General features: G+C 34.5%; 3 protein-coding genes across 4 annotated transcripts; 2 read left to right on the top strand and 1 right to left on the bottom strand.

Moving 5' to 3' along the window:
• Nucleotides 1-986: 986 nt before the first annotated feature.
• On the top strand, nt 987-5,468 carry LOC116775166 (chorion transcription factor Cf2-like). 2 transcript variants are annotated; one of them, XM_032668004.2, is made up of 10 exons: nt 987-1,481; nt 1,699-1,996; nt 2,167-2,358; nt 2,619-2,762; nt 3,049-3,212; nt 3,530-3,722; nt 3,794-3,890; nt 3,978-4,171; nt 4,357-4,460; nt 4,538-5,468. In XM_032668004.2, exons 2-10 carry the CDS (start codon nt 1,711-1,713, stop codon nt 4,568-4,570), a joined length of 1,407 nt encoding a protein of 468 aa, XP_032523895.1. In that variant the 5' UTR covers nt 987-1,481; nt 1,699-1,710; the 3' UTR covers nt 4,571-5,468. The 2 variants fall into 2 exon arrangements, with proteins under 2 accessions (XP_032523895.1, XP_032523904.1); XM_032668013.2 differs by having other exon boundaries at nt 988-1,481; nt 1,699-1,975.
• Nucleotides 5,469-5,501: 33 nt separating this feature from the next.
• LOC116773116 (gastrula zinc finger protein XlCGF57.1-like) lies at nt 5,502-19,704 on the bottom strand. Its single transcript, XM_032665515.2, has 10 exons — nt 18,844-19,704; nt 18,359-18,525; nt 17,613-17,791; nt 14,845-15,031; nt 9,338-9,462; nt 8,711-8,879; nt 8,066-8,208; nt 7,531-7,693; nt 7,216-7,358; nt 5,502-6,474 (listed from the first exon to the last, which is right to left on the bottom strand). The coding sequence occupies exons 1-10, from the start codon at nt 19,029-19,031 to the stop codon at nt 6,343-6,345; spliced, it is 1,596 nt and encodes a 531-aa protein (XP_032521406.1). The 5' UTR covers nt 19,032-19,704; the 3' UTR covers nt 5,502-6,342.
• A 298-nt stretch (nt 19,705-20,002) lies between these two features.
• LOC116773219 (uncharacterized) lies at nt 20,003-22,539 on the top strand. Its single transcript, XM_032665642.2, has one exon. It carries the CDS (start codon nt 20,130-20,132, stop codon nt 21,462-21,464), a length of 1,335 nt encoding a protein of 444 aa, XP_032521533.2. The 5' UTR covers nt 20,003-20,129; the 3' UTR covers nt 21,465-22,539.
• Nucleotides 22,540-22,915: the final 376 nt, after the last annotated feature.

Raw genomic sequence — 22,915 nt, 5'->3', positions numbered from 1 at the left:
AAACCTCGTATGTTGGAATGGAAACAGCAAGGGGTAGAAATTTTATTAAGGAATTGTTAGTGTTTCTTTAAGACAAACTTTATTAACATTAGAAGTCACAATTTATTGATTTATCGGAGTCATTAATAATCGTTATACATGAGCAGATCGTAATCTGTATTTGTGCTTCACGAAATGCTTTTTTTTATGGCCAATGACGTAAAGAATCGTTAAATTTAAAGTTTTAGTAATTCTCATTGAATCTTTTATAATTATATTTTTTTATGATGACGTCGCTCTCACCTGGTCACCTACATTTGTTTCTTAATATTTTAATGTTTGTCATATTACCCTCTTTAAATAAAAGTATTTTTTTAGTTTAAAGCTTTGTATTTACTTACGAATAATGCCAATAAAAGAAGATTAATAATAATTCCGTTCTTTAATAAAGTTTTGACCATGTAACAAATAAGTTAACAAATTTTATAAATATAATTTTACTGAGAAAGAAATAAATGGAGAAATAAAAGCTTTATAATTTTGTCAATTCTTTGGTTGTCAATACGTGTAATTCGTCACTCCTTGTAGAGTTCAGCACGTAATATAAAATAGATTTCATTTTTTCTTAAAATTTTTAGATAAAAAGCGAAAGCGGCGTTCTTTATTTTTAGGGCTTACTCATAAAAACCTGAAATCGTTGATTCCCGAGATAAACAGTCTTGCGGGCGTGAGTAAAACAATACAATGTTTTTCTTACATATAAATTTCTTTACCCACGTATCAAAATTGAGATTTTAAATTTTAATCTTCGGGTTATAAATTCCTACTTATGATATAAACATCTTAAATAGAGTCAGTAATTTAAAGCACTGTATACAGATCGAACACAAAATATTCTGCCATAAACCTTCAAAGTCAGGAAAGGTCATATTTGCTTGATAAAAATAAGTACTGAATTATTTATTTTTTACTTTTTATTTATAGAAAAAATAAAACTAAAGTCAAAGTTTTTTTTATCGACGTTGTCTTTCAAAAGTCTCCCCAAACTTATTCTATTCAATTTGTGAATTTGAGTAAATTTCAAAAATTCTTGTATTTAAAATACTTGTATAATGAACTGAAATATGAATTAATTAAAATAAATATCATTTGAAGTAAATCATAGACTACTTCAAACGATGTTTTACTCTAGCTAACGTTTAGACCATACTCAATATGGACGTTGGTGTAGATACAGGAACGAAAAATAAAAGCCCCATCCCCCGTTTCAATGCCATTCATGGTATTTTCTATACCCATTCCCTCGGAGGGGTCTCAACAAGTTCCTAAACACGTGTAGGTCGGCCTGCGCCCCCGTGCCCACTCCGCGAGCCTCGACTCATCACGCATGTCAGCAGGCCCGCGCAACATGTCCGCGCACCCCGCCATACATCCCACAACGTATTTCAACAAGGATCAAGTAATAAAACGTTATGATAAAACACTTATCCGGCCCAAAAGAGGTAAGATTTCACATATAATTCATCCGAAACTTTTTCACGCGAGATTTATTTTCCGGAAGCCATCTTAAAGAGTGGTGTGAGAGAGTGGTTAAAAATAAAGCGATAGAAATGCGAGGCTGGGGTGAGGCTGAATGGCGGGGGTTGAGTTAGCGCCCTCAGGGGCCGCACCCTTTCGCCTGTCACGGGGTGCACGCAACCTTGAAAATGTCGGTTACAGATATAAGCTGCGATGAACTTCGCTCCCTTCTCCGGTCACACGCCGGCCGCGTCCCAGATCCCGACGATCCACCAGTTCGCAGCGAAGTTCGGTTATGAAGGCAGCGGTAGCACAAGCAGCAGTGTGGTGCAAGAAACGAGATACCAGGCCACCGGGAGTAATGTCCAGTTCGCTGTTACGCCGTCGAGTGGAGTCACTGTGGACGGCGTGAAGTTCAGACAGGCCGAGAGTGTTGTAGTTGTCAGCAACTCTCAGCCAGGATCTGTTACACTAGCTGGTATACCGCCCATACATTCTGGTGAGATGAAGTGTGCCTGATTTATGAAATTAATAATGCGAAACAAAAAAAAGCAAATAGAGATATGTTATTACGTTATTTATTTCCATAGAAAAGTTTTGCTTCGTCCTTTGCGAACTCTATTTTTTTCGTGGTAATGTCCGGACCTTGACTTTAAATACCATTTTCAGTCAATGCGGGTGTGAAATACCAGAGTATAACAGCAACTTCGTCAACTGTGAACGTTGGTAACATCGCGTATGGAGGGACTGGTCAAGTGGGGTACGTTCAGGAGACGGTGTTAAAGGGGGAGCAGAGGGACAAGAGAGAGTACAGAGAGGAACACCATGATATCATGACTTCTATGCTGCAGCAACATCAAGGTTTGTCATAACTGATTAATGGTGCTGTTAAATATTTTCTCTGGATATTACCTCAATGGTTTTTTATTCTATTCCTTTGGTAAATCTTATGATACGATACTTAATACATATTTACATTTCATAGATTTTGTACAATAAAGATTTTGCTTTATATAAATGATACTACCATTACAGTTAGTTGAAACGCCTTTTAAATTTATTCAGCCTTTGTGTAATCTTCGTTACTAACATTCAATTACTTTATTGATGCATGTATGCAGTGAGTCAAGCGCCTCTGCAGCAGGGCACACAGCAATTGGTGGTAGTCCTGCACGAGCCCAAGGAGGGCGCAGCACTAGCTCGGGCCATCAAGCAGGAGGGACGGAACCAACGTGAATTCTCCAATGTACCCACGGAGTTTATTAGTGAGTAATGGAATATTTTTATTTATTATTGAAGTAACCCTTTTTGGCGATATCAAAGAAAAAATCCTTAAATTAGCAACAACAGTAGTTTCTGTTCCATTAACTTCTATATTTTTATTTAAACTGCTCTCTGTATTTATTATTGAACAAAACCTCTATATGTTTATGAACTCCATTTTTTGCAAATTAAACTAGCGCTGGTGAAACAGAGCCTGGTTTAATTTAATTTCTTTAGTTAGAAAATTCTTCATATCATTTCTTTTTATCAAAATCTGAGTGTTATTAGGTATAGGTGAAGTGGAAGGGACATGGCTGGGAGGCGGCGTGGCGGACTACCTCTCAGCACTGCCGTTACCTCTGCACCATCTGCTGAAGTACTCCGACAAACGCGAGGAACCAACCATAGTCACCGTAACGAATTCACTCCCTCCTATGTCTACTCTTACTTCGGTATGTGTTAACAACAAACAAAATTTTAGAGTAAACCTAGTTAACTTTGTATAAATAAATAATAATCAAATTTGAAAAATATAATTACCTGTGATCGAAGTAAAAGTAATATTTTTAGGATTTACTACCTTTTATAATTATTTTTAACACCATAATCCCGACATTTCGGTTACTTTGTAGCAATCGTGATGACGGGCAGACGATATGAGATTCTCATATCGTAGTAAATCCAAAAAGTATGAGATCTCATTACGTGAGATGTTATTTTTTGTAAATAAATCTGGTGTTTTGAGCTGTCTTTATTAAATGTGTCTAAGGTGCCAACTAACGTCGTGAACAGTGTGGTCGTGCAAACAGCTACGATTGTGAGTCCTGTTATAAATGCCACAGTTAGTTCCAACATCAATGTGAATGCCATTACGATGGCCAAGAAAAAGAAGAAGAAGAAAGCTCTCAAGGAGAAGAAGCCGAGACCAAAACCCGGTGAAATACGATTGACGACTGCTCTAGGTAACTGAGAGTACTAAAATAAGGGGTTGATTGGCGTTTCTTTCATTGTTTAAATGCCATTCATTTCTCAGATGGAAGTACTCTTTATTGCTGCCCGGAGTGTCATATGGCATATCCTGAACGCGGTCTTCTGGATCAACATCTCGTGGGCCACACGATGGAAAGAAGGTAGACATTTCTAGACTAAACACAACAAAAAAATGTGTCATACAATAATAAATGCTAAATGTGTACAAAATTTGATGATATTTGTAGATTTATTTGCGACATATGCAACGCGGCACTCAAACGTAAGGATCATTTGACGAGACACAAGCAGTCTCACAACCCTGAACGACCTCACGTTTGCTCCGTGTGTCTGAAGGCCTTCAAACGCAAGGAACAGCTCACGCTTCACTTTATAATACACTCGGGAGAGAAGAGACACGTGTGCAACGAGTGTGGGAAAGGTTGGTTATTGACTTACATTTGATTGTCGTTTTAGAACTTAAATATGACCGATAACAGGTTCAGTTGAATGAAGAGTTAGAACTGCTGCTGTCGTTCTTGACGACGGTAAACTAGAAACCACAGCGTATTCTAAAATGATTGTACAATAATGATATTATTTGTAATATATTTCTAAACCAACCAGGTTTCTATCGCAAGGATCATCTCCGCAAGCACACACGCTCGCACATCGCGCGACGAGTCAAAGCCGAACTTTCTCAACAGTCGAACACGCCACCGCTCTCACAGGTTTTACAAATGAAGTGTTATTTATATCAACTTTTTTTGTGTCCATCGTTACATGATGCTGTTTTGTTTTTTTGCAGACGGTACCAGCCCCGGCGTTAGAGCCCTCTTGACCCAGCGACGAAAAGAACGACCTATTGTCCCTCATAGCGGCCGCTAAGGACGGTTTCTGACTCTGAATCAGTGATATTTTAAAAATAATACAGATCGTCTTTATTCCATAAAATTTTATTAGAATAAATCCAGGCTTCATAGAATCTCCGACCGCAGAACCCTCCCAAGGCGCGTTCGACTTGTGTGTACATAATGAAAGTTGAATTACGTTTTGGGATTCGGATGTTGATATTTCTTGAGAGGAAATGTATGTGATACCGTTAAATATTGTATTATATGTACATATACGTTATATACAGTTCTTGCAGCGTTTCCGTTATCCAAGGAGGCTTTATGTGATCAAATGTTTTATATTTAAAATTATATTGTTGATTGTGATTGACTTTCTCGTTGTTTTTCAATTGTTGCGTTATTATTATTTATATGTTGTTGTATATTTTTTTTTACTTGAAGATCTATTTGAATTGTATTTTATTTTATAGATCTTAAATTAATATGACACGTGTCTTTCGAAGTCTGTCTCCTTGTCGCATGTAAATGTTCGTCTATCGACTGTAATGAATTTTGTAGATATTCATATTACAAACACTACAAAGTACAAAGATGTTAGTCACTTCGATGTTTATGATGTAACTGATACGTAACTTTGTAAAACTAATTTAAACAGATAAAAAGGTGTAATTTTTCAAACGTAGAAATATTTATTCCTTCTATGAAGTAAAATTTTCGATATTGAATTGTAATAAATTTTTTGTTGTTTAGGAAAATTATTGAAAAAAAAAATATTATATTAACATGTAAAAAATTGTTATTAAGCGACTGAATTTTGTTGAATAAAAAAAAAATAAACATTTCTAAAATGTATGAATTAGTTGAATAGGAGCTTCCATTTATTGCTGAGCCATTTCTGATGAAATCAATAAAAATAGATTTGAGATCAGTGCAAAATATTTTTATTTTGTACTTCATGTTACCATTTGAACTTAGAAATACGATCACAAGATGTTTCGCGTAAGACGACAAGGAACTTAGAATCGTTTGACAATCATTTGTAACATCCGGCGCGTCCGCGGCGCCTCCAGCGAATCTTTGTTCCAAAAAAATTTTTAAAACATATATTTCAAGACCTCGTCTTTCACAATATAAATATCTAACATATACAAACCGGATCATCAACAAAATACGCCAGTGACGTTGTTATATAAAAATTTTGTCAAAATTACAAACTGGGACTGCATTAGAAAAACTACTTACGACATGCGAGACAAACACCAGAGAGATCTGCAAAATTTTACTAACTAAGAACATTGAAATTACTTTAATATTCTGATAAATTTAAGATATGTACAGATCGCTAGAGAACACTACTTTATTATATAAAGAGATCATTTTAGTAGTTTATACGAAACTAGCCAAGAGAAAAAATATTATTCCAGTGTTCTATACGATTGAGACACAAATACCTATCATAACTACGGACACTAACGGTAGTGTCGATGGCCCTCGCTCATTACAACATGAAAAATATCACTTTAATAACACGACAGGAGAAAAGTATCGCTTAGTGTGACAACGCTGCTGATGAAAATTACACATAGTATGTAACACGCATATTATGATTCAGAAGATCTTTTAACATCAATTACGAAATTAATCGAGATCATCATCATCATCATCATCATCTTCGTCATCATCATCATCATCAGCCAGTTCACGCTTAATATAACGGTGTCGGCGTTATCAGGCCACGGTCACCACACATGTATACAAGCTATATGACGATGTGAGTGTCGTCGGTGGGGTCTATGGTGACCGCTGTCTGCTCCCCGTTGTCCAAGCTCATCACCATCTGGTAGGGAACCTTGATCTGGAGCGGCATGCGGAGCTTGGTGTTCGAAGGAGCCTGGGAAATAGTGGTTATTATATATTTTATAATAATTTTACTTATTCATATGATACATATGTCATTTATAATGTATAAGATATATAAAATTCTCTCTTCCTCCCTCCCTCTATCCCCCCCTCTATCTATATATATATATATATGTATCTCTCTCTCTCTCTCTATATATATATATATATATATGTATATAAGAATTTTAATATCCGTTTGTTAAATAAAAGCTTCAGTATAGCTTTAATATGTTTGAAGTATATATGACTGACGAGGTCTGTGAGGAACTTGTGTGATGTGATAATTAAGACTTATATGTTATTATAGAACTAGTGTCCCGTTATTATAAATACGAACGTTTATTGTTATTTTACAAAAAAAAAACTACTCAATGGATTGATGAAGTTTTACATGACTGTAGATTAGACGCCGGATTAAGTGAAGACTGGCTTATTCCGGAATAAATAACATTAGTTTTACAGTACAATTCCGTTTTTCGTGCGGACAAAGTCGTGTATAAATTCAAAATTAAATAGAAAACTGGTCTTAGATCATGCAGGAAAAGACACAAAATTATTAAGTTTCTGTGAACAAGAAGAAATACTGGCTGTTCTAATTAATAAGGACCTCTGTATCAAGATGTTATAAGACGGAATAATCAAAAATATGTATAAAATTTACTTGCAAAACACACACTCACACACACACACAGCGAGAGGCTGTACATGTACATTTGTTTCACACACTTACATGTATAGTAATCTCAGGCTTGACTTCCTTCTTGAGGGTGTCTATGGGCACGAGGTCGGGCACCTCCTTCTTGTTTTTGGGCTTCAACTTGAACTTCGCGTGAACTATCATGTGCTTCTGGAGGTGATCCTTGCGGTAGAAGCCTGATGATAGAGAAGTAAACACTTGAAATACACACCCATTGCTTGTATAGACTTATTACTTATTTTCTTCCTCAAAAAACCGATTAAGAAAAATCTCAATTATTAGCAAAATTACTAGGGAAATAACTCGAAGAAGCTGTTATATATAAAATTATAAAAATATCAGCCGTACCTTTCCCACAGTCGGGGCAGAAGAAGCTCTTGACGCCGGTGTGTATGTGCAGATGTATCTTATAGTGATCCTTTCTCTTGAACGGCTTCCCGCAGTACTTGCACACATACACGCGCCGGGGCAGGGGCAGGCGGGACTCGCTCGACGGGTCGTTCAGCTCCACCTGGAACATATAAACAAATGATATTAAAACGAACATAATCCAAACATGAACTGAATTTGAACCTGTTACTATGATACGCCATGCCGACGGTGGCGCCAACGAGCCATCGTGTCTTAAATAGACGATACATTTTTAACATTGGTGAACTAGTTGGGAATTAAATTCTAAGAACTAGAGAATAAGATCTAATTATTATTGTCAGTTAATTTGTATGAGTTTCAGTTCAAAGACAGTTTGATTACATCAGCTATTTTCCATATATTATTAGAATGCTAGGTGGATACAAGCTTTATGAACCACTGTCATACTAGTCGAGGGTTTTGAGATGTTAATGCTAGCGTCGTGGTCGGTGTCATACAATACGTCACCAACCTCCACGAAGTCTATGGGGTGGTTTTCTTTCTTGGCGTCCTGCGGGGGGCTGTCCCGCGTGTCCTCGTACTCCGCCCCCTCACCCTGGCTCTGGTTCGTGAACTGGCAGTGGTGACCCTCGAACTGAGTGTTATCGCTGAAACCTGGCGATTAACATTTATTGCATGAACTCTTTCAATGACATCGGCATTATAATTTGAATCTTTATAAAAAATATATATATTCCAGTAATGATGTTTTATTTTATCGAAAATGAAGCGACGTTGTGATAATAAGTCGATTAAAATTTAAATAGGAAATGTAGAACAGAAACTCATTGCTTAGACTAGGGTCAGAAGCTTCTGTGCCGTTGCTTGTATATAATGTTATAACTCATATAACAATATATTTTCTATGGAGGCTCACAAACACACAACAAAATGAAAGGTTATCAGGTTAAAATTTTATACAAATTTTTAAAGAAATGAGTTAACGCGACCTAATAATTTACATATATTTCTTTGCTAGCAACTCCCAAAGAAATCTATTTCATCTGACACAAACTTCATCATTTTTTGTAATTTTTTTCTAACATAGTGTGTACTGCGTTAGATTGTTGTTTTTTATAGTAACATTTAAATTATTTGCATTGTGATTGTATCGTACCTTCGTTACAAAGCGAGCACCACACAGTGTGGGTCTGTTTGAAGTGTACGTTCGCGTGGACTTTCAGATGTTGTTTCCTTTTGAATTTCCGGTGGCAGACCGGACACTCGTGGGGCCGGCGCTCCGGACTCGACGCCTCACGCTCCACCAGCAGGCTCGAGCTGTTGTTCTGGAAATTGATATACACTGATACTGATGGGCATGTAAATATATAGAAATATAAAAATTTACTGCACTCATGAAAAAAATTAAGGTGTTAAAAAATGACAATTTTAAAGGCTTACAAATTACTGTTTGGGTGAAGCGAGCGGAAATCTATACTGGCGACTCAGGTTATTCATCCACGGAGATGATTTCGGCAACCGAATGTCCGAGACAAGAATGGTTTTTATATAAAATAAAATTGATCGTACCACCAATTTCAATTTTAGGATCGGAAAATAGGACCCATTTCCCAAAAAAAAAAAACGGTTTGTACCGACACGCCTCTGTCGACTTGCACAGAAAGATATTTTTTACATCCTAATTGTTGCATCTTGCGAAAAAGATATGATTTCCTAGTAGCACGTATCAATTCTGATGTAGATGTCAGTACACGTGTTACACTGAATGTACCCCGCTACCCACCAGCACCTCGACGTCGATCTGGTCTCCGAGCAACGCCCTCAGCTGCGCCACTCCGCCCGTGGTCTCGTGTGTGCGGATGTGGACCAGGTTCACGTGAACCAACATCTGGTCGGCCGTGTGGAATGCTGAGGACATTCAGATTTAATACAAATGAAGATAAAGAGTATAAGTACCAGTATCGATCCAAATATATAATGAGGTAACTGTAAAATATATAAGAAAGCAACTTGCTACGATGCGAATCATTATCCTGCTAATATTATAAATGGGAAAGCTTATGAGGATGTATGTATGTTTGTTGCTCTTTAACACAAAAACTACTTAACGGGTTTTATACCTAACTTTACATTAGTGTAGCTTATGTATAAGAACGAGACTTGGGTTATTTATCCCCCAGTTCCGTTTAGTTCCCGAGACATGGACTATATGATTGGTTAACATAATGTGTATGGCTTTAACACATATTTCCTCCCGAGCCACATTACGAAGACGCAGGCAAAAACTAGTATACGAATACATCCAACAAGGATATATTTGTGGTATGAGTAAACTGTATTTAATTTTTTTTTCTTTTTCTCAATATCTATTTTTGTAGCGACAAAACAAATACATCGCCTGTGAAAATTTCAGCTGCTGTTGTGGTACAGATTAATGACAGACGAATTTAATACGAAGTTTCCATTACTATGAAGTTGAAGTTTTAAATCACATTGAAGTTTTAAAAGTTTTAAACGTTATCACATTGAAGTTTTAAACGTATTCATGCAAATACTGTTTTTATTTTACTCCCAAAAACTAGATTCTATCGACTTAATTGGGGATCAATCAGTACCCAATGTTTGGTTCACCACACTATACACGAATAAGTATTTTTTTTCAGAAATCTCATCCCATTATAGTATTGACGTGGGTTATCAAATGAGAAACGGGAAACGCTCCGTTTGTAGTTTGACGATTGACACTTGTGCTAAGCATACTGGATTTGGGAAATAAAAGTCGATCTTGGCACTTCCTGGGTTCTAATCTCAACGATCGAAGAGGTTATATATTTTTTAAATCCTAAACATTATAAATCAGTCAAAAAATCTAATATTTTCTATAACATATTTTATATCAGACTATTATAATTTATTTATTATTGTTTGATAAAAATTCATGCTGCTTCTTAACAATCTTTAAGATTTAATTCATATATTTCATCATCGTTCTTTTAAATTTTATTTTAAAGCAGACATTTTCGTTATTACACAGCAGCCTATCGTATAGGTGGTAGAGCCTAGCTGTGGTCAAGTTACTACAACTCGAACATGACCTGGCTCGACCGGGGAATTACCACCCTCTCACAGAAGATCGGCGTGAAGTAGTCTTTAACGGCTGCGTTTCGTGCGATGAGTGAGAGGCGGTTGCCCTTTCCCTGTTCCCACCCTTTCCTGCCTTCTCACTATCCCCACCCTTTCCTCTTACTTCGACAATTACGGTCGGCAACACATCCGCAATATCTCTTATGTTGCAGATGTCCATGTGCGACGCTGACTACTTCCTATCATGTAGGCTGTCTGTTCGTTAGCCACCCGTATAACCCGTCTGCTCTATATACATTAACTCTATGGTATTCCTCTAAGCAACATCTCTAAATAGGAAGCAATTAGCAGACCTTCAATCTTTTTTTAAAATATTAAAATTAATTTAATTCTCTACGAATTCTCTATTTTGTTGACAATTTTCTATTAACGTTTGTTCTTAAAATTTTGAATACATTTTGTATATTTTTATCAATTTTTTATTATTTTTTTGGTAGTCAAAGCAAATTGATTTAATTTAATACCTATATAGTAAGAGTAGGTTAAAATATACAGTCCGCCATCTTGGATAGCCAATGACGTCATATGCCTGACAAGTCTAAAAAAACTTCAGTTGCCCGCTCAAAAATAAGTTGCAACATTCCACCGGAACAAATGTGACTGACACAGCTATGACTGATAAGTGAGGAAGCTGTTAAAACTATGAAGGGTGTATCTGAAACAATTTACAGATTCAACACAAGATTTAACAGGGACTGAAGGGTTTTTTTTTATAAAATCTTGTAGTAGAAACACCCTTCTCTCGTTCGTGTACTACTTTACGTAAAAGTAATTTCTGTAGTTTTTTTTGTATAATCTACGTGACTTAAGTTATTTAATAGGACGTTCAAAACTAACTGAAAATCTATTGATTTAAACTAATTTAATATTATAGAAAATACATTTAATAAAACGAACAAAGTTTACGGTTTTGGAACGTCATGCTCCAAGTAGCTTTGAAATAAAATATTTTTAAAATAACATGTTAAGATTTCACATTGTAAGTAGTGGAGTACTATGCTTTCACACTTTAAATAAATTCTGCCATATAGCTTAATAATTTATTTTCCAGTACATAATAAGCAAAAAAATTGAGAAACAGTGTTTATATGGTCCTTGATATACGATATTAACTAAGTGGACTTATTATATATATAATAAAAGCGACTATTCTCGTCCGTGTTATTCTAGTCTGTCTGTCCGTAAAACCCAGGTCAAATATTAAAACTGGCGCAATGCCTACTAGAATTCCCCCATCTAAAAATAAATACGATCCCAAACCCCTCGTCCCCAGTCGGTCGGCCCCTCCACATGGCCCCCTCACTGGGAGATCCCCTTTACAACGGGGAGAGCTCGCAGGCCTCTACACACTATACAAACCCATAATATATTATACGTATATTTTTGAATCTTTATTCCCATATTATTGTATAAAAATCCGTGTTAATTTTCGTTGCATATATATATATATATATCCTGGTACAAATTTACCTGGTATCCACACAACGTAACCCCTGGGAAATGTCTACGGTTGAATTGAGATAACTTGATGTACGAACTTAGGGTAATACTATATAAAACACACAATAATATTAAAATACAAGGTAATAACCACGATATATATATTAATGTCCACAAAACAGATGTAGTTATATCTTGGATGGAATTCTTGGAGATACTTTCAACCCCAGGATTGTTAGCTCTTGCTTCTTAATAGTAGAGACAATTAACAAGAAGCGTCCGTAAAAGACGGAAGTGGGATCCTCTCCGGCCTCTCAGTACCTCTAAAATCCCTTTTCCCAAAGGGCTCACCAACTGTATATGTAGCTCATCCTCATGAGACTACGCTTCGTTGGCTACTGAACCCATTCGCCCGTATTTAAGACACCCATTCAAAGCAAATTATAACATTTACGTCAAACATCGTAGTCTAGCATACGAAGATACATGACAGAAAAACTAGAAACATGTATTCCTTACATTACATTTAAGATGCAAACTCGTACTAAAATAATGGATACCGACAATATCGAATATTAATAATAGTTTAAAATAAAGATAAATTTAAATTAAGAACGATAAAAAAATGTGTATTTATTCGAAATATCTGTTTATATGAAAGGCGGTGTAGTTGTGAACAGAACCGAAAGGGTCCCACCCGGGAAACGGGAACGCAAAAAAACGGGGGCTGGTAAAAATATTACCTGTTCTGTGAGTAATAATAATAAGGGCAAGTAACTGTGGAAGATATGATTCTCGAACAGCGGTCCTCGGAATACTTTCAACTATTATATTTTCTTACCATAAATATTCATCTCGAGTTGATATTTTTTTATTTTACATATGTTTGATTTATTAAACAATAACGTGACATCGTTTATAAGGAGCGAGAATTATAAAAAAAAAATAAAAAAAAAAATATCCTAATATTTTTCTTTATATATGAAACACATAATATAATAAAAAAGCACATTTTCAAAGTCAAGTAACGTCCGTTATCTGAACATGATCCACTCTGATGCTGTTTAAATGAGATGGGACTATTTAAAAAATCTATTACCTTGACGGTCCTAAAAAATAACGTCCAAGTTACAAAATATTATTTAATGTCATTATAATTAAATATACATGGTACATTAGAAATATATATGTATAATACGTAACAGGTACGAAAATACATGTGCGTGTGCGTGTGTTAATAGTTATATACAGACGGATTCGTTATATGTATGGTGTGTATACTCGATAGGTCGATATGTAGGTCGTGTCGGTCAAGGAGATAAAGTGGACCAGTGCCTAACACAAGTTTATACCGTGACGTCACACTCCATACGGACAGTTTTCTGTCAGAAATAAATTTGTATACTATTTCGCGGAGAATTATGAATGAAAAGTCTCTCAACGTATTTTGTGTGTGTGTGTGTGTGAGTGTGCGTGCGTGTTGTGTGGTACGGATACTGTCTTCTAGCCTTGGGTCTCTTATATAGCCTTCTAAAACCCAGGCAGAGGTCCCTTATAAGATACAAGATATCTTTCATTACATACGATAAACGTTTAATTTAATCGTCAGTCTTACATATTTTGTACTATTTTTAAAAACTTTGACTCAGTTAAATTATTGCTTCATCAAAGCAGTAAACTTTTAATTTTTACTGTGTAAAACGAACTTCGGTTAACAAAACAAGCCTGGTGCTTGATACTAGCGAATTCAAATACGAACCTACATGTTTTATTAAAAAAAAACCCTTAAAACTGGATCGCTGGAGCCATTTTTGAGTTTAATTTAATATTCACTTTAAGTAAAGTCCGAGTTATTTAATGTACAATGATTTCTCACATCACCACATCACAATGTTTTATAAAATTATATCATTTCCAGATATGGGTTAAGGGTCTTAGGAAAAAAACTCAAAGAAAAATATTTGCAACGTAAGCATCGCTTTCGCCGGTGAGGGTAACAAGAGACTTATTTTATATAATATATATATATATAAGCGTATATATCCGTATGTTGTAACACATAACATTTAATTTCGCCAATGACAGCGTTACGCAAACGTGAGGCAAGCGGCCTCGTGGAGTACTGGTTTGTAAGTTTGTCAGTGAAAAAGGTAAAAGAAAAATTGGTTTTTGAACAAGTACAGAACAAAAACTCCGATACGGTTTTACGAAAACAAAAGCAAGTGAATCTTTTATATTACGAAATTATTCGATTTTTTTTATTATTGATTTATGAGAATTAATGTGATTGTTAAAATCAATAATTAAATATACTTAACGATAGATTTTATTTTCAATCCGCATAGAGTAAAGTATATATTTAATCATTGAGGTTTATTTGAAAAATTCTACACAATATTTATTTTAAACTTCAACCTTGCCCTAACCTGCGGTCGGCTGTAATGCGACATGTGACAGACGTGAAAAAAAAAACTCGACGCGATGAAGTGAAAGTTTAACTATAAAAAGTTTTATTAATAAGTAACATTTTACGTTTTCAACACAACATTAAGCATGCATCGGATATTGGGTGATAGTTTCCATTAAACAGTGTACTCTGAATAATTAAACCTGGCTTAGCCATATTTATACTAAACACAAAAATATTCCCATTATTTCAAATATGTCCAAAATAATTTTAAAATATTTGTAACAAAGGTCACTGACCTCTTCCACACTGTCCACAGAGCACCTCCCTCTTGATGTGTGTCCAACTGTGTATCTTGAGGTGGTCCTTCCTCTTGTAACTCTTGCCGCAGTCCTGACATACAAACGGTCTCGAGGCATCGACTACAGGCTCTGGCTTTATATCCTTCTGATCGGATGTGGATTCGCTTGAATTCTGATCATCTGTCTGGAAGATGATCGCATTTTAATTGACCAGGAAACTTTGATCTTGGATCAAATGGCCAAAAATGACCTATCTAAAATAAAGATTTTGATGTATGACAACATAGCTAGTTATATACATATAGAACAGAAATAAACTGAAACAATGGGAAGTGGAAAGTCGAAGAAATTTATACGTCATAAGATACGATTTCACTAAGAGCTTAAATGCACGTGCATGGATGTGTATATATATATATTTATATAAATTGGGATTTAAAATTGAATCTTTATTAGTTCGTTCAAAATATTAAGACCAAGATATATAAGTACTACAGTAAAAGGACAATTCCATGACATACATTATCTGTATGTATGTTAGTGTCTAGGAGGTGACGGGGGGGAAAGGTCTACCCGTCCTCCAAACATTCCAACGAGTCGAGTAGACCGTCGGCTGTTTAGCAAAATCATCTCACAAGATCTATCTATGTATCTATGTATACACAGCATCCTTAGCCGGAACATCTCAGAATAAAGGGTCATGTGGACGTAAGACTTGAATATATTAAAGTTATTTATATATAATTTGTTAGACAAATAGATATAATTTTTAGTTATTTGTAGGTATGTTTACTAATTAAACATTAGCTATAGAATGCTATAATTCCATATTAATAATAAACAAAAGAAACAACTGCATTTTAATTTTTAAACTATTAACGTATTTATGATTTATTAAAACAACCAAACTTTTTGAAAGCTCGAACATAAACCGTTTTTACGTCATGAAAAAGAAAAAACCTTACTAAAAAAGCTGACAGCGTCGAGCTACGTACCACCCTTTTCAGGGATTTTTTGTTAGAAGTTACGAAATGAATTTGAAATGTTATTTTGTAGGTCCGTCGGTCTAACGGCGGCCCCCAGACGGTATCGGGTCGTTCGGAGGATGAGGTACACATAAGGACGGAATGGGGAGATTTTTGCTTACGGAGTGGTGGGAACCCTTAATACCCTCGGGGAAAATACCCTAGAATTTCACCCCTAAGAGGATTGGATTTGACTAAAAGTGTACTCTAAATAGCGAGTGGAGTGTTCTATATATAGTTTTATGTATTTTTATTTATACCAAAAAGTTATGTTGCCATGTCAAAGTAATAAATGTAACTTTCCTTATTATAATGTATTTTTAATCTCCTCGCCATTTTGTTTTAATGGAAATAGTATATATAGTAGTTGATAAATATAGATATTATACCTACCATACAGCGATTTTAATCTCACCAAATTACAAAAATACATTATTAATTCATAATATCAATTAATATATCCTATTCATGAACTTATTTTGCCCGATACCTTTCATTTTTTTTTTCGTGGGATTGTCATAACATTGAAGAAAAAAATATTGATAGAAATAATATGATATAATGCTTGTCACACACTTCTGGCAAATTTTAATATATAAATTGTGCCATTAATAAAACGCTTATTTTTTTAGTAGTTCATACGACTAAGAATTATAAATGTTAGTACTATCATGTATATAAGGACTTACTCGTGTCCTTACTGAAGATTACGAGATGATATAACAACTATGTTTGGTAAAGAAAGGAGTATAAATTTTTAAATATTTAAGTAATTTTCTTATTGTTATTTAAAAAGCATTATCCAAAAAGTTTAAAACAATAACCATTTTATAAAATTCCTTGAAGCGGTTACTTGAATACAATTTAAAAAAAAAGCAAATTTTAAAAAGCTCATATTATGTTCACTCTTTATATTTATATGACAAGATCCTATCACTTCTTATTCAAAATGGCGCGTCTTTAAACATGGCGGACCAGTAAACATATTTTATCCCATTGACATTAGTATCCAAGTAAAGAGTTTATTGAGAAGAACACAGAAAAGAGAGCGATATTGTAATATGATTTATAACTTTTTTTTTTTGTTAATTTTTGTATACTGTCTCTTATTAATACAAAGTACAAACTTTCTACTTTGACAGTTATATTTGAATGAAAACTGAGTTAAATAAAAAATATATATATGCATCAACTCGAATCGATATTTTGCATATCAACAACTGAAATGACATTGGATGTATGACAATCGACAATGCATGATTAACTACGTGACGACATTCTAAATTCAATATGGTGACCTCCCAAAGATGGCGGGAATGTTCCTTACGCACTCCCATTATTAGACTATTAAAGGACGAAAACGATTAAAGCAAAGTTTAAATGTAAAAAAAATACATATATCACAATAGTCGAAATGCGAATTTTTTTTCAATATACTTTATTGATATTTTAAAAATAAGTATAGAATATTTAGCTACGTTGCTCTGCAAAGGTACAGAGATCGTTTTTAACACTTAAAAAACAATTTACATGTTACTGTATTACCAATTAGGTAAGCTTATTTTTTAAGTAAGATTATTCCTTTAAGTTCATAGTAGGCTATATTATTATTTGTACATAATATTTTCACTGGACATTTTTATTAATTTTAAATGCTGCATGTTTACCAAAATTAAAAACAATCAAAAAGTTTTAGAAGTTCCTGTAAGTATTTGTAATATATAATAAATAAAACCTTACCTCCATGAAGGCCTGTGCCTCATCATTACCGATGACATTTGTTATGATCGGATTGAACTCCTCATATTCCTCCGTCTCTTGCTTGATGTCTATGTCTGGCTCCAGAATTGAAGTTTGTTTTACGAAGTTCTTGTTGTGAGTCTGCAAGTGCTTCTGCAGATGATCCTTGCGATAGAAGGCTAAAATAATTTTACACTTATAAAATTCTAGTTCTAAGGATTACTTTATTGTAACACATTATAAATATGAAAAAATTCTACTTGAAATGGAAATCATAGTGAAATTTGTATGAAAGCTTAATTTTCAAGATATGCCAAGGTGAAATTAAGTCGGATGTAGTTGGAAATGCATAAAAAATCATCTCTTACAGGGGTTCACAAACTTATTTGGCCGACTGCCTACTTTGAGCATAGAAAACTGTTTAGTGTCTGCATTTTTTCACCTATTGAAAAACCAAAATAACTTTAAATTGAATAAATTAATTAGTATGAGCTATATTAGCCCACATGACGCCCCTATTTTTTTCTTGACCTCTTACCGCCCCTCTACGCCTGCAGTGCACAAAAGGGGGTATTAATACTCACTTTGGGAAAGGCTAATCTATTACAAAGCTCATATTAAGTATAGCCTTTAGAAACACTACTATTAATATAGACTTTTTTTTAAAGTGTTTAATATTGATAATGCTTCAATTATTGTATAAATAGTGAATTTCTCATAACATATATTATTCACATGTAACTCACCCTTTTGACATAGAGAACACATCAAATTTTTATCACCCTTGTGTATTGTCATGTGTATATTGAGATGCTCTTTCCTCTTGAATCCTTTGCCACAGTCTGGGCATATATGCGGGCGGTACTCTGTGTGTTCCTGCATATGTCTGTCTAAATGTTCCTTCCGCTTCAACCTACAAAATGTATGCAAAAATATACACTACATCCTAAAAAAACTTAAAGATATGACTTATAAGTGTAAAGTTATTGAGACGATAAGCAATAAATAAATGACTTTTAATTTTTAATTTATAGTCCATTACTATTAAACATATATTTAATATATAATATAATAATTTAATACTGTGTCATAGTGTTTATATATCTTTGTATGAATCATCAATAATATAACATAAAGTAAACAAATTTATTAGCTACGTAAAACATCAGTGTATTTACAATCTTACTGGTCATTGAGGATGTTGGAGTATAAAGAGTTATCAATGACTTACCCTGTCCCGCAGACACCGCAAATGAATCTATAAGTATGATAGTGTGAGAACAGGTGTAATTCAAGCTTCTCTTTATCATCATATTCAGCGGAGCATTCCACACAGGTGAAGTGTGTCACCCCCTCAGAGCGTTTTATTGTAGCCAGCTTGCTCTTAGCTATGAGACTCTGCTTTATCATTAACTCCATGGGATTTATCAAGGCGACAGTCTTGTATTTATTATAATTTTCTTCTTTCAATAACAAGTTAGTTGAACACAACAATTATTTGTTTTGCAAATTTATTACCAACAATGCATTTATTTGACACAAGTTATTGTAAAGTGTGTAACGTTATGTTACATTATATATAACTAAGGACAAGTAAAGTTTCCCACACTTGTACAATCCGTTAGAAAGTGAAAAAGAAACTCGAAATAATAATCCCTTCCCCTTCCAAAGTCGGTCGCCCAAGGCTCAGCTCCCCTCCGAATAGGGGTGACTACCCTTTGTCTACCTTTACTTCCCCTACGTAGGGCGGGGGACCCCACTTTAGTCAGAAAGGAGGGTGGGGGATATTTTGCTTCGACATCGATTTCATTGCTACCTGCACGAAAAACATATCACACTTCTGGTGTTGATGATCTTTGTTGTTGATTTGTAAGCTTCTATTTACTATTTATGCATATTCCTTGGCGCGAAAAACTTTCTTAAGTCAAGAACACTATTAAGAATGTTATAATTTATTTCACGCCACTGTCTTTCACGTTATTGCGAAATATGAAAATAAATATTCACAAAAGTATTGCACTATGTACAAAAGTTTATCAAAACATGATTGAGAACAATAAAAATAAAACGTCTAACTCTCCCAACTGTAAATCACAAATGCTTAGAATGGATCGAATGGAACTTTGAATGATAATGGACCAATTATGTTCACTCATTCATTCTAAAACATAGATTATACCAAATAGTCTATCAAATTAATTTTTAGGCTAACAACAAAAACAGTAGCCCTTATTTAATATAATAATTATAAAGAAGTTGAAATTAGTCTACTTTAAATTATATATTGGAATCCAAATTATCTTTAAGATTGCCATACGTATTTTGTGAAACTGTGACAGAATAAAACTTTTATCCTCTGTATATTATTTTTACTCTGTGAAATGACCTCTCTTTTTCACTTCTGACATTACTATTAGTATCTTCAGGATTGATTTTATTTATATTATAAATAAAAAGTTTATAAAAATGATAATTCAAGAAATGAGAGGGGTATAGACTTGTAATTTAAAGCAAGCCATGTCAACAAATGGTAATGGAGGCAACTATGCACCTTTGAAACAAGTATTGTCAGATTCCGAATCTGAAGACGATCGTAAGTTAGAAAATGCCGCTCATATCAAAAATGCTGAAACTTGCAATAACTTGGATTACAATAGCGGTCTTCAGTCTTCGAAGAACTACAGTATGAGTGACATTGATGATTTAAATACTAACTTAAATACAGTCGAAAGTACAATGGATAACGTAAGTTTCTTGCAGTCAGACATGTCTAATACAATGACTCTTCAACGACGTTGTGCTTTTGTCACATCAATTGTTGTTTGTATTTTCACTATTATTATATTTCTGTGGGGGATTCCCTGTACAGATGTGGGTAGCTGCTCCAAGAATGGATATCAGGATAAAACATCGAACTGGGAACTTCCATATGATGAGATCGAATTATCGGGAGCGGTTCAAGTCGTTGATGGCGCTATCCCTCACACTAAAAACCTTATCTTCATATATCGTGGAAACCACATGGTTATCGAAAAGAGTAGCAACGACAATGTCAACGGAGTCCTTTTAATAGTGGGTACTACGGGGAAAGTGGGCTGGTACACGCGAGAAGCGAGAATTCCTACAGAAATTAATTGCCATTTAATTGATGTGAACAGAGACAAGCAAAAGGACTGTATACTATCAGGCTCTGAGGGATTACTTGCAGCATTGAATCCACTGTCTGGAACATATTATTGGTATATACATAAGCATGGAAAGGTTTTCAGTAATATTGCTGCAATAGATTTTCCGATCGTCATGAAGGATATAGATAAGGATAAGATTAATGATCTCTTGACAGTAGCTACCGTCTTCCCCAATACCAAACACAACTCTTTGATAATTATATCTGGTGCAAGTGGAAACATAATTGGGGATCCAATGACATTACCAGAGTGTGTTACTGTAAAACTTTTAAATGAAAATGATCCCATATCATATCTCTGTAAAAATGGTACTTCAGAGGCATTAAGGCACATTGATAACCACTTGCTGTATGAGAAATTGCTGAAATTGGACCAGTCGTCCAACCCTTCGCCACCCATATCCATAGTCACTAAAAGGGTAAATTACAGCCTAAAAAAGAGTGTTGGTAATACCAGGGAAATATTTACGAATGGCCCCGGCAAACTTAAGGTCGAAAACTCTGGCGAATGTCCCAATTCATGCCGCGTTAATATAAAACTATTGCTCGAGAGGAATGGAACAACAAATGTCAGTTGGGAGTATTCAGCGAACCATGTATATGCCATGAGGCCCAGCTCATTCTCATTCTCCAACTCAATAAGGGGATTTGTATTGAAATTATGACAGTGGAACAGTGCACATCTAGCCGAGGGTGCACTTAAAATAGATGAAATAAGATACAACGTACCAAACGACAGCCCCAAAAATACTCACGACATTTTCTACTACCGACCTCACATTAACATTGCCTCTATGTCATCATTCATCAAGTACACAAACTTCACAGCGCATGATATTTCCGAGCGGATTGTTTTAGTTTCATTCAATAAGTTGCAGTCTTATGTACATGTAAATGTTAGCCAGACGGATATAATCCAAATATGTGTGAGGGGAAAAACTAATTCCAGCACACCATTGCCAATTTGTCAGCCGGATTTAGATTATCAGGAGCGTTCATTGACTATAGCCGACCTCGATGGAGATCAGTCTCACAAACTGATAACGTACTACAGCACATTTATCCCACCGGACAACTTTACACCAAAGAGATCTAATTTGAATCATCACTGGCGTTTGACTTCAATCGTCAGAGTGATCCGTCTGGAAACGGAATTGCCAAAGTTATTTGTAGCTGAGAATTAAATAACCAATAAATGTAAGCAATGTATTTGGTACATTTTTACAAATATTCATGCTTGCTGTATGTAGCTCTAATGTCTAGTCATATATTATATAAATACATGTGTCCTTCTCTTGAATCTCACTATCCTAGTGGTTTATCTAATCCATTGTATTAAGGATTTCTCTTTAATGTTTCAAATATGTGTTCAGTGTTTAAATGAATATCAAAAATGTATAGATTATTAAGAAAATAAATCGTCATTAGGACGTCTCTAGTATTTATGTTATTAAAGATTTTATTTAGTTTTTACTGAAAGTTGTTATTTGTAAAAAAAAACCATTATTTATATGTATATAAAAAATCATCGTTATTTTGAATTTTAAAACGTATTTACATTGCATATAAATGTTTTATCTCTCAGCGTTTTATGTCAGAGGATTTAACATAGGTACATGGTTCTGATGCGTCAGCTTTCTATCAATAAATTTTATCTAATAAAACTGTCATAGACTTGTGATCATTATTTGTAATGTTAATGATTTTTTTAATCTTTAATAAAAAGTAATATCAAGCGAATATTGTTTTATTTCATCTCGTCGTTTCAACTTTTCTATTGCGCCATATTTTAATAGTTAGCTAATTCCCTAAATATAAATTTAACTTATAAAAATTTTTTTTTTTGATGAATCGTATGAAATACAAATACATATATATACATATACATATATATATATTGTAGAAATATGAGAGGGTAGGAGAGACTCAAACGACATATAAGCAGTTGTCAGAGGACATCAGGGCTCTTTTTCGTTCGTAACGCGCGTTGGTGTGATAGTTTAGTCGTTAGTAGATTTTAGAAGTGTGTTTAAATCTTGTGTTATATTCGGATTTCATTTAACGATTAGTTTAAATCAAGATAGTTGAAAGTTATTCATTTAGAATTGTTTTTATT

This window comes from Danaus plexippus, chromosome 8 (assembly GCF_018135715.1).
Source record: "Danaus plexippus chromosome 8, MEX_DaPlex, whole genome shotgun sequence".
Taxonomy (NCBI): Eukaryota; Metazoa; Arthropoda; class Insecta; order Lepidoptera; family Nymphalidae; genus Danaus; species Danaus plexippus.
Note: the sequence above shows the minus strand (reverse complement) of the source record. Positions and strands in the feature narration are given on the sequence as shown.